At 28.3% G+C, this 14,083-nt stretch overlaps 2 protein-coding genes across 4 annotated transcripts in view; one reads left to right on the top strand and one right to left on the bottom strand.

Annotated features, from left to right (window-relative positions):
• LOC127291003 (dystrophin, isoforms A/C/F/G/H) overlaps positions 1–14,083 on the bottom strand; it is a 269,910-nt gene that overhangs the window by 168,121 nt on the left and 87,706 nt on the right. For all 3 annotated transcript variants that reach the window (XM_051319880.1, XM_051319879.1, XM_051319881.1), the window contains exons 37-39: positions 2,795–3,006; positions 1,977–2,131; positions 1,302–1,491 (exon numbers count right to left, since the gene is read on the bottom strand). In XM_051319880.1, the coding sequence (XP_051175837.1) occupies positions 1,302–1,491; positions 1,977–2,131; positions 2,795–3,006 (557 nt within the window). The remainder of the gene's footprint in view (positions 1–1,301; positions 1,492–1,976; positions 2,132–2,794; positions 3,007–14,083) is intronic.
• LOC127291026 (39S ribosomal protein L34, mitochondrial) overlaps positions 1–14,083 on the top strand; it is a 456,612-nt gene that overhangs the window by 389,297 nt on the left and 53,232 nt on the right. The gene's annotated exons all lie outside the window — the stretch shown is intronic.

Here is a 14,083-nt window from a genome sequence, read left to right as displayed (position 1 = left end):
GCGCGATTTTAAAAATTATTTTTTTATAAGTCTTTTAAATTAATTAATAAAATTATATATTTATGTTAAATTTATAAATTATTATTATTATGCTACATTAATTATTTGAATTTTAATGAATAAAATGTTTAATATCAATTTATGAAAAATGTAAAAATTGAATATATAATGAAAATAAATATTATTTTAATGAATAAAAAATTATACGTATACACTTCTAATAAATAAATTAATAAAAACACGATTTTCTAAACCATTTCTGTATTTTTTTAAATTTACTCATTGAATAATAAAGTAACATTAAAATAACTCAAAATGAATATTTAAAAAAAGAAAAAGCAGTGTCCGAGTTAACATTATATATTTTAATACATTGAGTATATCGATTTCTTAGTAAATTAACTATGCATATCACTCTCAATGTTCTATTTACACAATTCTATTTCTGTGATTTTATCTTGTTAAATATTTATTCCGTTTCTGAATTTAAAGATGTTTAAAGATAATAATCAATATTGCTACTTTAGATTAAGTTAAAAAAAAAATGGTCAAGCATCTTTAAACTTTTTTCATTTTTAATTTTCTATATTTGGAAGTTGGTTTTAATTTTGGAAATAATTTTCAGATTACTGAAATAATTAGTTATTTAAAAGAAAAAAGAAAACCAAAATAGATAAAAGATTCAATTTTCTATCAATTCTAGGGGAAATTAAATTTATTTTTATTATTTAAATTTAAAAATTTATTCAAACATTTACTTTTTCCATAGTAAAAACATGTTTTTTAATTTAAATTCATATTTTAAATTTTCCAAAACAATGTCTGATTAAATTGAAAATGTCTCTCGGTAAAAAAAAAATGCCGATCATTTAAAATAAAGTTAAAAATAGAAATACTCGTGTACGGTGTATATATAATATCGAAAAAATGCGAAATTATTGGAAGAAACTTTGAAAAGCATGTGCATTGTCGCAAAAGGAAATTCAATTTACCCCACTATCCAGTGAGTATTAAATGCCTTAAATTTTTTTCCAACACCTATATATACATGTGAGAGGCTTCATAAACTCGAATCGTAAATTCCTCTGTGCAGAAATTCAGAAATAAAAACGCAAGAGCAACAGGTTTGCAATGAAACTCTATACACTGGGATCAAGCCCACTTAATAGTATTATGATAGCCCGAAGCCTTATACCAAAAGTTGTGCTTGTATAGTTTCTTTGTTCCCCCCAAAAAAAAAAAAAAAAAAAGGAAATTTCAAAAAACATAATGTAAAAAAAATAAATCAAAAAAACACTTACCTTGAGTTGATGTTGTGGACGTCTGAGAGCAACCTGGTCCCTCCTTCCAACGAGTCGATCAGCTTCAGTTTCCAGGCTTTCCATTGATGATTCAGCCTCGCTCAGCCATGCCAAAAACTTGTCCAGTGAACGATCAAAGTTTTGCAGAGAATTCATTGCTGAATGAAGAAGTTTTCCTCGGTTGATGATGCTGTAAATTTAATGAAACTCTAAAGATTCCGAAAATAATGATAATAATAATAATAATAATATTATTATTAATATTAATAATAATAAAAGTAAAGTTTAAATTAATCTTTTGGAGGTTTAGTGCTTTGAAAAGTGAAACGAGGTTCACAGAGAAAGCATTTAGAATTCAATTTCCTCACTTTATGAAACGTCTTGCCTATAGTTATTTAATCCGGCTTCCATGAATCTTTCATCTGTTTTCATCTCATAAATTCCGGAGTAGTAAACTTAAACGTATTAAATTGTATAAATATTTAAATTTTTCTTTTTTAATGCTCTAGTTTCATAAAAAGATATTAAACTTTTTTTTCCCTATACGAACCAAGAAAACTAAACGTAACATTTTTTTCAAATACAAATAATTAACTTTCAATTTAACACAACTATTTATTAATTTAAATCTAATTTTTTATTTTAAGAAAAAAAATCAAGAAAATGATCACTCACCTTGTATTGAGATTATTATAGCGTTGATTAATGGTCTCTGTCATTTTCTTAACACGCGTTGTATCATCTTGTTGATAAACGGCAATTAATTTCTGGGTGAGTTGATTAAATAGTTCAAGTTGATGTTTGTATTGATGAAGCTCAGCGTGGAATGACTGTAAAAAAAAAAAAGAAAACGGAAAAAGAAATTTAAAGTTAAAAGTTTAGACCAAATGTAATGAAGCCAGAGCATCGAGAGCTTCTAACTGAGTTAGAAAAAGTAATTTCCTTCCTATAAAGAAACGTCGATAACTTAACAGAGTTAAATGTTTGTAAAACTGAATAAAGTTTCATGGTGATATTACGCTCCAAGGAAGGAAAAAACTCTTTTTATTTACAGAAAGAAGGAGAGAGAGAGAATGTCTACAATTGGGGTCCTCCTCCAACTTCGAAAGAAGAGATAAAACTTGAAACTTGTTTAGCTATTTTACAATATAATACCAACTCCTTAACGGCTGTGACAATAAAAAACCATCAAATTCTTATTTTTATTAAACAGAAAGAGAGAGAAGATTTCATCCAATAAAAGTTTTTGTATCAAATAAAGTTTTTTTTTTTATATAATCATTTTAATAGTAATAAATCAATTTAGATTTTTAATACTTTTACATTATAATTCAAGGAAATAAAATTAAATTGAAATTAATTTTAATTTTAATTTTAGTTCCATAGAAAAAAAAGATGAGAACAAAATGAATATTAAAAAGTTTGTTAAAAATAGAAAAGAAAGAAAATGAGTCATGTTAAACGTTAATTTATAAAATATTATGGAGACGTACCTTTTGTTCTCTGAGTTGTGCTTCAAGAACATCAGCAGTATGACCAACGGCCCTCATCCTCTCGAGACGAGTTTCCATTCTTGCCAACCAGACTTCAACCTCGTTTCTCTTGGCTTCGTACCGTTGACTATCGCTCAACATGGCATCTAACTGTGTCTTTCTTTGCATTACTTTCGAGTTTGTCTCATCCCAGTGTTCTCTCAGTTTGGTCACTGTAACAAGCAAAAAAAAAAAATTGCATTCGATTAAAATCACATACAATATTACACACGTATATACCTATATTTTATATCAGCTAAAGAAAAATTACATTGACTTTATGATTAGTACTTCAGAGAAAACAAATTATTATTTTTATTATTATTATTATTATTATACAATCAACCAGAAACGAAACAGAAAGCAATAACACATAATTGAATCATATAATATACACAAATGACCAAAATGTAAATCAATTTTCCTTTTGCCTTTGTAAACATATTTAGCAGAATAACTTTCCTTCCATTAAAACACGCAATTATTCCACTGGGTTCAGTAAATTATTCAAACAATACAAATTGCACAAATATTTTATGCCAAATTAAATATACAAATTATTATTAATTTAAGTAAATCAAACAATAAATTACAAAAATATCATTATTTTCTTTCGGTGGATAAAAATGTTGAATATGTGAAATTGTAAATATTTGTGATAATTTGAAAAAAAATGCACATGATTTCATTTATATTTTTAATTTCATCTCCTCAATATTTTGTTTTTGAGGATATTTTACAAAAACATGCAATGTCTCAAGAAAAAAATCAATAATTTCCAAAAAAACATTTTACACACTCGCTACCTTTTAGAAATGCTCTTAAAAATGCAAGATTCCGAGAACACATGTCATCAAATAGAGGCGAAACTAAAAATATATTTTTTATTTACAATTTTTTTAAAAATAAAATTTTTTTTCTACTTTTAAAAATAAAAATAATTATTTAATTATTATTATACTTTAATTATAATATAAAAATAATGATATAAAATATAATAATAAAAATAATAAATTTGTCTCAAAAATTAATCTTCCTCAAATATAAAGAAAATATTATAATTACAACGAAGAGTATTATAAGAAAAGAAAAATCTTCCAAGAAAGGAGGAGAATAATTTTTTTTCTCAAGTGAAGTGCATAATGTACTCCGATCATGGTCAAGTGAAGAGAATGAAGATCAGATATATATATACGAAAGTTGGATGGTGAGCGGATATTAATTACAAGTAAAACTCGCGTAATAATGTACGGCATTATGCTCAAGAGCAAAGAGAACGGCAAACTTTAATGTATCCTGGGCCTGCTTTAGTGTTGAATAATGTTAAAGGACGTCACGTTGCAGACACAGAAGGAGGAGGGGGGATAGGGGTAGGGGGTTGAAGTATCCGCGTACGATGAGGGTGCAGAGCACTTGGACCCTGGGGCGGAAGTAAGTGGCTGATCTATCACCTTGCTGCTTAAAGAGGGTACTTCAGTGAAAGTTGCAGAGACACCCACGTGTGTGTCTGCAAAGAGGCTTCCCATTCAATGACTTATTACAAGTCATTCACGCTTATCGATCTCAAAAATTTACTCGTTATTTTTTTTCCCCAAACGGTATATAATATAACTTATGCCTCTCTAAAATGCTTCTATAAATAAATAATTCCCATTATCGTTGTAATAGGCTAAACTCACGTCCTTTTACGGCTTGGAAATAGACAATTGGCTAAAGTCACGTCCTTTTACGGCGTGGAAATAGACAATCGGCTAAAGCCACGTCCTTTTACGGCGTGGAAATAGATAATCGGCTAAAGTCCCGTCATTTTACGGCGTCGAAGTAGACAATCGGCTAAAAATAACGTCTGTCAACGGCGTGAAAATAGACAATAGTCTAAAGTCACGTCATTTTACGGCGTGGAAGTAGATAATTGGCTAAAAATAACGGCGGTTAACGGCGTGAAAGTAGACATAAGCCTAAAGTCACATCATTTTATGACGTGAAAATAGACAACCGGTTAAATTCACGTCATTTTCGCGGCGTGAGGATAGACAATAGGCTAAAGCGACGTCCTTTTACGGCTTGGAAATAGACAATCGGCTAAAGTCCCGTCATTTTACGGCGTCGAAGTAGACAATCGGCTTAAAATAACGGCGGTTAACGGCGTGACTGTAGACATAAGCCTAAAGTCACATCATTTTATGACGTGAAAATAGACAACCGGTTAAATTCACGTCATTTTCGCGGCGTGAGGATAGACAATAGGCTAAAATCACGACATTTTACGGCGTCGAAGTAGACAATCGGCTAAAAATAACGCCTGTGAATGGCGTGAAAATAGACAATAGCCTAAAGTCACGTCATTTTATGTCGTGGAAATAGACAATCGGCTAAAGTCACGCCATTTTACGGCGTGGAAGTAGACAATCGGCCAAAAACAACGCCTGTCAACGGCGTGAAAATAGACAATAGTCTAAAGTCACGTCATTTTACGGCGTGGAAGTAGATAATTGGCTAAAAATAACGGCCGTTAACGGCGTGAAAGTAGACAATAGTCTAAAGTCACGTCATTTTTACAACGTGAAAATAGACAACCGGTTAAATTCACGTCATTTTCGCGGCGTGAGAATAGACAATAGACTAAAGTCACGTCTTAAAAATAAGACCAAAATAGTCTTAAAATAAAACATCTGTTCCAACAGTAATAAATCCTAATTTTATTCTCTAATATTAATTTATTAATAAATTCAAGAATACATTCAAAAGAATCGAATTTCAGATAAGTAAAACTTGAAAGAATGATATTTACGCGCGAAACTTTCTAATTAGGAAGATTTTACGATAAAGGATGAGTTTTCCCCAGTTACGTTAATCTATCGAGCCATTAATCACGAGTTGCGGTGTGGCATTTGGGAAATGAATGGATTCTGAAGCGATGTGCGGCCTCGGTTCGAACGGAAATCGAGCATACTGATGGGTATAGTCGACATTTGCATGCGTAAATATCCACGACCAAATCGTTATATATATATATATACATATATATTTCTGCAAAAAGGTTATATTTGTGAATCTTTCAACTTCTCAAGTAAATTCTACAAAAAACTACAATCGTGGAAATTTTTTTTTCCACCTTTTTTTTCTCTATTCTCTCTGAAATGACGCTTTCTTACGTCTCAATTACTGAATCGTATATAGCGTGTTCTCAAGGGAGAGGTATTCCAATGAAAAAGAAAGCACGTCTGTGTGCTTCACAAGTTTCATTATTCAAACGATTTTTATCATGCTTCTTCAAATATCGACTCTTTAAAGGGATGAGAGGGGGGCAGGGGGGAATAACAAAAGGACGATGAACCTTGGAGATTTCCATTATATAATTATAATTTATTTTTTTAGATTATTTACTCAAATTTTCATTAAAATTCATTTAAAAGAATTCTGTTAATAAAAATTCGGCTACAGATAAATTTTGTCAAAATTTTAAGGAATTAATTTTTGTATTCATATCTAAAAATATAAATAATTTGTAAATTTAAAGCAAATTGTATATCTACAGAATATGAAAGAGAAGAGAATATTAGTGGAGAAATTGAAGCCTAACACTGTGTCAAACTTCATTGAGACCTAAACAAATCTCAGGATATAAACTGTCGGGTTGACACGCGTCTAGCGAGGCGACAATATGCAAATGAAGACGCATCCATATTCAATGAAAGGAACTAGCGTGTGTGTATGTGTGCTAGAAACACTCCAGGTTAATTCATTTTCCGGGTATCTCGTTGCAATCTCTATATATAATACTTTATTACAGGGGCTTATATTGATTTAATCAATCGATCGAAATTTTTTTCCTCCCTCTGACGCTGTCGCATATTTTTCTCACTCGAATTTCACAATATGACATTATTTTAGACAGGAGTAATAAATTTCAAAAAAAAAAAAAAAATTCAAACTTGTAATTTGAAAGGATTGAAGGATTAAATTTTATAAAACCGTTTTTATAAACAACAATTTTGAAAATAAAACCCGATCAATTTGAATATAAGAGGAGAAAATGAATTATTCCATTTGTTTTCAATATTATATATAAAATTATCAAATTGCCACTTGACGTGAATGGATTCTAGTTTACATCATTAACGTGTCAGTTAACACTGAGGCCTGAGGCATCGACAACTTCGAAATATTCTCTATACTGGGAAACTATCGACTGATTATAGTATATAGTTATGTCTCAAAAGGACTCTAGGGAGCTACAAATATTCTCTATTAAATACTCTTTAAAAAATTGTTTATATTTATAAAAAAAATTGTTTAAAAATGTATTTTTATACTAATTAATAGACCGAAAGATTTTTATTTTTTACTTCAAATATGACGAATTATTAAATAATTTATTAATTACAATTTGTTTATTGAAAAATTTAATTTTCATTATCGGTATTTCGTTTCGGTTTATTAAATAATATTTGAAAAATTTAATTAAAAAATAAAAATTACAAAGTAGGGTGAAAATTGTACGTCAAATGACTATAAAAATAAAAATAAATATTTTCAACAATAATTTTAATAAATTTTTAAATAGAAAAATTGAGAAAAAAGAAGATTAATGAAAAATTTAAATATCAAAACGGTTTTATAATTAGAGAAATTTTTTTTAACATATACGAATAGGTAGATTAGTGCAAATGTTATCTCATATAAGGAAATTCGATTATCCGCCAAACTCGGATTCAACTAATTAATATCTCCGACGGTACTTCAAGTGTTAAAGTTCATAATAACGAACAGTGTTCATTTCTGAGAGAGGCTTTAGCGAAACGTAACTACTCGTTATATTATACACGTATATACAGACATTTATGTATTAAACAGATACTTTGGCACTGCCTAAGGGTGCAGGATTAGTAATCCTAATACATTCTCTACAATTTCCATACATATAGATACATTTATCGTACAACTAATCAATATTATCCGCAGATGAATACCATAAGTAAATGACTTATTCGTTTCCAACTTTGGATAATGTACCTCTATTATAATAATCAATAACCGATCTAATAATGTTTCAATTAATTATTATAATCCCACAAGAAATTTCAATCCTCTAAAATTTAAAATAAAATTTAATTAAAAAAAAAAGTAAAAATATAAATAATAAAGTTAAATAAAAATTACTTATTGACCAATTTTCTCCTATTTTCTATTTGTACAAAATTACCTCAAATCCTGTTTTATTGCATTTTTTATTACAAAAAAATTTATTGCACTACGTCAGATGAAAAGGGTCGAAGAACAAAGGGACACTTGTACAGGAGATTGAAAAATCGCTCTGAACAATTTGAATTGGGATTTGAAAAAAAAGAGAGAGTGAGAGAAAGTTGAAATATTGCTGAATTGATACAGCAAAAAAGGCTGTACTTGAATACGTTCAAGTTGCTACAAAAATTAATTAAACTTTTCCCTCATATTGTAAATTAATTAAGTTCTATACGAATTAATTTTTTTTTTTTAATATATAAAAGAAAAAATTTAAAAAATATTTAAAAAATATTTGAAAAAAATTTGAAAAAAGAATTTAAAAAAGATTTGAAAAAAATATTCGAAAAAGAAGTTGAAAAAAATATTTGAAAAAGAAGTTGGAAAAATTAGTAAAACTATTTATATAATCACGATGAATATCTTTTCGGATCGTTTACACCTAACCACGAGATCTCCTCCAATTCTGTCGCTTGACCTGACATCCAAGACCACCTAGACAACAATTATCGACAATGACTCTCTACCAGTTGCTACGACCACTCAGGCCACAAATTCGAATATTCAACTGTCATGCCTTCTAAGAGCATCAACGTTGGTTTTCACTATGACAGTTGCCTAATTAACAATTAAATCCCCCCTGACTTAATTTAATTTCACATGTTTAAAAATGCAAATAAATAAATTGTTTTATTAACAAATAACTGTTGGAAATTGGAAATAATTTAATTCTTTTTGCACTATTTTCTTGAAAGTAAGTAAAAAAATATTTTTTTTGCTCTTATAAAGTAAATTTCACTATATCTTTGTTGATACTAAAATTTCCAGCTCCTAAAATATATGATCACTTTACAAGTGGAACTTTTATCTCATGAGGAGAGTATACACTTTCGATTTATTATAATGCTTTTTTCCAATAATCTATCACGTCACAATATTAAAGTGATTTATTATTAATTTTACTTCACCTCGCGCACAATTTAATCCCAAACTATTTCTGTTTTGCCAATGAAAGTCAAATATATACTAAATAAAAACTATCTTTCATAAATAATGGATTATTTTTTTTTTTAGAACTTAATTTTCTAAATACAAATAATTATTTTTGGTTTCCTCATCAACTTTTTCCTTATAATCAGACATTGATGAATTAAATTTTCAACCCAACTTTCATGTAACGAACAACTTGAAACTTGAGATATATTTTCTAAGCGAAAGCAATTAAAAGAACGGATTAATTTAGACGTAATCGAATTCGATTAACGTTACTAACTCCCTTAATTCCTGGTTCTTCAAAACTTTACCTTTAGATTAAATGAACAAATTAAAAGAGAGAAACTGTTTTAATATTTAAAAAAAAAATCGGATATTAATTAATTATTTACACTTTTAGAGAAAAAAAAAAAATGTTCGAAACAAAAATAATCGAAAAACTTTTTTTTTATTAAACAGAGAAAAGTCAAGAGAAATTTTTTTATTTGAATAAGGATAAACCTTTTAATATTATAGTAGAAATTTTGAAAAAAATATGTTCAAAAAATTGATTTAAAAATTTTTTTATCTAGTATAAAAATTGAAGGGAAAATATTTTTAATATGAAAATAAATACATTTTTAATTAAATTTAATGTAAATTTAATTTACTTAATGAAAATCTTTGAGCCATTGTTCTCAATTCGCCTTTTTCAATTTCAAAGAATTCTTTTTTTCCTTTTTATGAAAATGACAATAACAATTATTCCATTGTTAATTTCTTTTTCATTCAGTTCTTGTTGTTGTTTCTTCAAGAGAGTTTCAAATTTTTTCTTACTTTTAAAATTCAATATTAAAATCTTCAAAAAAAAACAAAAAAAAATCAAAATAAAAATATAAAATAAATGAAAAAATCATATACTTAACTTGCCTCTGATTTGTCAATGGCAAAATAAGGATTATTTATTCTGTATGTCACATATTTTTAAATCAGATTTTTGTTTTCGTTTTTTTGCGATTTAAATATTGTTGCAGTTTCTCTCTCTTTATTTTATTTTTATGTGTATGCTCTCTATTGCGATGGAATATTCCGATTTTATATAGAGTAAAAAAAAAAAACAGACTCGTATGTGTGTGGGTGAAAAACAGAAATAAACGAAACGGATGTCGAGCACCAAAATTCTGTCCGGTGAGAACAATACTTTACGATCGCGTGCTCAACCGAGAGATAATTTTCGCATGTCCGACGTGTGGTTCGCGGCTACCCCTTTCGATATCCATATAGGCTTGCACGGATTGCACTGTCTCCTTTATTACCTTCATCAACTGTTCTTGTGACTAATACAATTCGTCTCTCACTTAATTTTTTCAACATTATTTTTTCTCAACAACTCAATTTCCGCAATCAATTTATCAATTGTTTTAAATTATTACCAAAAATATTTAAATTTCAATAATTTATTATCAAAAATATAATTTAAATTCAAATTATATTATAAATTTTCAACTATAGAATAAAATCTTTCAAACTATAAAAAGTGGCTTTAGAGAAATAGGTGAGAAAACAGGATAAGAAAAGTTTTGAGCTACGTTTAAAGGCCTAAAAGAACATTAAAGTTTCAAATGAAATCGTAAAAAAAAAGTTAAAAGGGTCAAAAGAATCAAATTGACTTGAATGGATTTTATTTGACTATATAATTTTTAGGATATCCAAAATGAAATTTACTATTTTTAATTAATGCAATGAAATTAAATTGAAAAAACAAATTAAAAATCAACTATTGTAAAATTTGTTTTTTTTTTTAGGAATTTTTCTTTATTTCCTCTTCATGGTTTTATGCAAATAAATTAAACCTCTTACAACTTTATACTATCTATATTAATGTACAATATTTGCATTAAATGTTATCTACAATACTGCTCCTTTGAGTGTAAAAATGTCCTCGTAAGTTTTATAGTTACTATGAAGTTTGCGTTAATGAGAAAAATTTCAATGAAATTAACGTTTCTATCCTCGAGTTCTTACGTTCTGTTAATTCTTTCAAGAATATTCATAACCCAAAGTTTAGTCAACTACTATATCGTTATTCATGACCATTTAATATTTTCCCTCTACATTAATTATTTTTCTTCGATCGCTGTCAAATTATTCGAAATTAATCTAAAATTCGTGATATCAATGAGAAAATAATTTTAAAAAAATATATGGATTAAAAAAACAGTAGAAAAAACAGAGAAAAGGGAATAAAATAAAAAATATTGAACAATAAAATGGATTGTCTACAAGAAACCAGAAAGAACAATCAAAAAATAAACGTTTTAAGTCGAGCGTGACTTGTAAAAAAAAAGAAGGGGAGAAGAGAACCCATATACGACAAGAGATATATATATATATATATATATATATATATATACGAGAAAGAACAATGTTTATTTGCTAAGTGAAAGACAAGGGGAATTTATAGAAATTTTTATCTGACTTGAGAGCCATAATACGGTCCAGTGAAGTACCACTAGCTTTTCAAGAGTGGCAGGAACCATAAAGCTTCGCGAATGTAAGCGCACTCGAGGAAGATAACAAGTAGATTTTGCAGACGGTGCATAGTACCACAGACTTTTCTCGTTCGGACTAAAATGAGAATATTCTCTCGCAAAAAAAAGAGAGAGAAAAAAAATTATAGGGTGCGCGTGATAAGGGGGAAAACGAATCTACCGAACCAAAGACTCCCTAATTTCTTGCCCACTCCTTTTTTTTTCTCCCAACTAGTCTTCCTCGCGAGTTGAAATTTATATCCCGATAGATGAAAAAAAAAAAAAAAAAAATCTTGCTGAAGCAGCAATACATCTCAAAAACAAAATTGTCTCCATGATATAAAAAAATAAACTGAAAATATAGAAATTAAAATCTAATTACTACTAATAATAATATAAAATTAAACCTGTTTCCGATAGTGAAAATAGAAAATGCAATATATCATAGAAAATTCAATACGGATCGAGTGTTGTATTTACTATCCGTAACTTTTTCATATCTGCTTTTTATTGCAAGGTTTGTAAATCGATAGTGACATTAAGTGTTTTGCTTAAAAATAAAAACTTGAATATAAAAAGGGTCGTTTCTTTTTTTTCTTTTCGTTTTTTTTTTTTTATTTATTTAAACTTGATAAAGGTAAAAGCGATATCGAAATTCTGTCAAGTGAGCCTGAGGAAAACGAGTTTTGTGCGCTAAACTTTTCCCCGCTAACGTATGAAACTTTATTTTCTCCCTATCTCAGAATTTTCTTAAACTCTTTTGATTTTTCACTTTTATATATATAAATAAACGAATACACTAAATAAAATTCTCGAGAGAAGAAACATTTTTTCCCTAAAATCGAAATTTATTTTGAATAATCAAAATTTTTTTATTTTTAAAACAACTAAAAGTATTTAGGATGAAATTAAATGAAATCTCCATGGCAAACGTACATTTCAAGATTCACGGGCGTATATCATCAAAAGTACCAAGTTTTGAGCACCTTGATGCTAATTACTAAAGTTCGAGCTTGAATCATTGAGTTTGACTTCCTAGCGACAATACAATAGTAAACAACTGTAATTAAAGTGACTATTTGACAAGTTCTATCGTTGTCTAAAATCTACAATGGGAGAGAGCAACTCGCAGTTTCCTTCTTATCATTTAAGGAATTTTCTTGAGATACAAGCTAATTAGGAAAAAAGAGTGTATTCTTTGAAGGAAAATATATAAACCTACTCAATTTCAATTGAAATAAAGTGAAAAAAAATTCTATTTTCCCATAATTTCCACAGTAATTGCATATTTCTTCTTTTTTTTAGAAAGATTAATTTTCGAATCAAAAACTCAATTCTTAATTAAATTTTCCAATTATACAATAAATGGAATTTTAATTTATTCATTTGGTATATTTTAATTTGATTTTTAAACAGTTAAAATGTAGGCAAAATAGATTGATAGTAATAACATTTTTTTTAAAAACTGTGGAAACTATTGAAATTTTGTTTATTTTCTAGCAGAAAAATTTCAAATCTAATTGTTGAAAATTAAAATGAAAATTTTCAAAATGTTAAAATTATCAAATACAAATACAAAAAAGTTCGCAAATATGCAAAGTTGGTCTAACTTTTGTTTGTACAATTTTTGACTATTATTTTTTTAATAGTAATTTTTTAGTAAAAAAAAAAAAGAAAAACAATAGCAAGCACCTAGTTAAGAATCTCATTTCAAGTGTTAAAACAACACTCTTGGGATAATTTTCGTCGCAAGTTATTTTAGGACAAAAATTCAGTGTTGGAATAATGTTTTCGTTTTTCACTCGTTGCCCGTTAAAAGGATTAAAACTGATTATATTTCACCCCGGGGAAATAAAAGTTGTAAACTCGTGAATTTTTATAGAGTAACATTAGTAGGACTAAATTATAGACACGAATTTTTAAATTGACTATTTTGTTTTTTTTTCTAAATTCTATTTTTCTTTTTGAAAAAAATATTTTTTTCGAGGGAGAGAGAGAGAGAGAGATTGTTTTGAACATACCCTGTTGAGGACCGTATTCCAATCGTCGTAGAACGCGCTCGGCTGAAAGCAATGATTGACTTTCTAGAAGTGACGAAGCCACGTCTGAGCTTCGTCTTGCTGAAATTCCAATAGTGTTTTCCGAGTCTTGGCGATGCCTAACCAGTTGCGGAGAGGAAGTCTCTAGCGAAGTTCCGTGACTGGAACTCACGAGACTTCTTAACGGTGAACCGTGCCCGGAATAAGGAGAGCCTGGAGGAACTTTTTCGAACCCTTTCAGATGAATATCAAGTATTTTTATGTATCTTTTGTTAAAATTTAACTTCACTTTATAGTGCTTTTGAAAGACTCGAAAGTTTCCAAAAAAAAAAAAGAAGTTTAGACACTAAAGTTGTTCGTTTTATATCCACTAAAGAGAAAACTAATTTTTCCTTCAATGATTCTCGTGAACAGAATTTGATTTTTACGAACATTGGCAAAATAAAATTAATGACAAAACAAAA

The sequence above is a fragment of the Leptopilina boulardi genome, unplaced genomic scaffold (genome assembly GCF_019393585.1).
Source record: "Leptopilina boulardi isolate dan_hultmark-lab unplaced genomic scaffold, ZJU_Lbou_2.1 LbouV2_123, whole genome shotgun sequence".
NCBI lineage: Eukaryota > Metazoa > Arthropoda > Insecta > Hymenoptera > Figitidae > Leptopilina > Leptopilina boulardi.
This window is presented reverse-complemented; position numbering and strand designations above follow the sequence as displayed.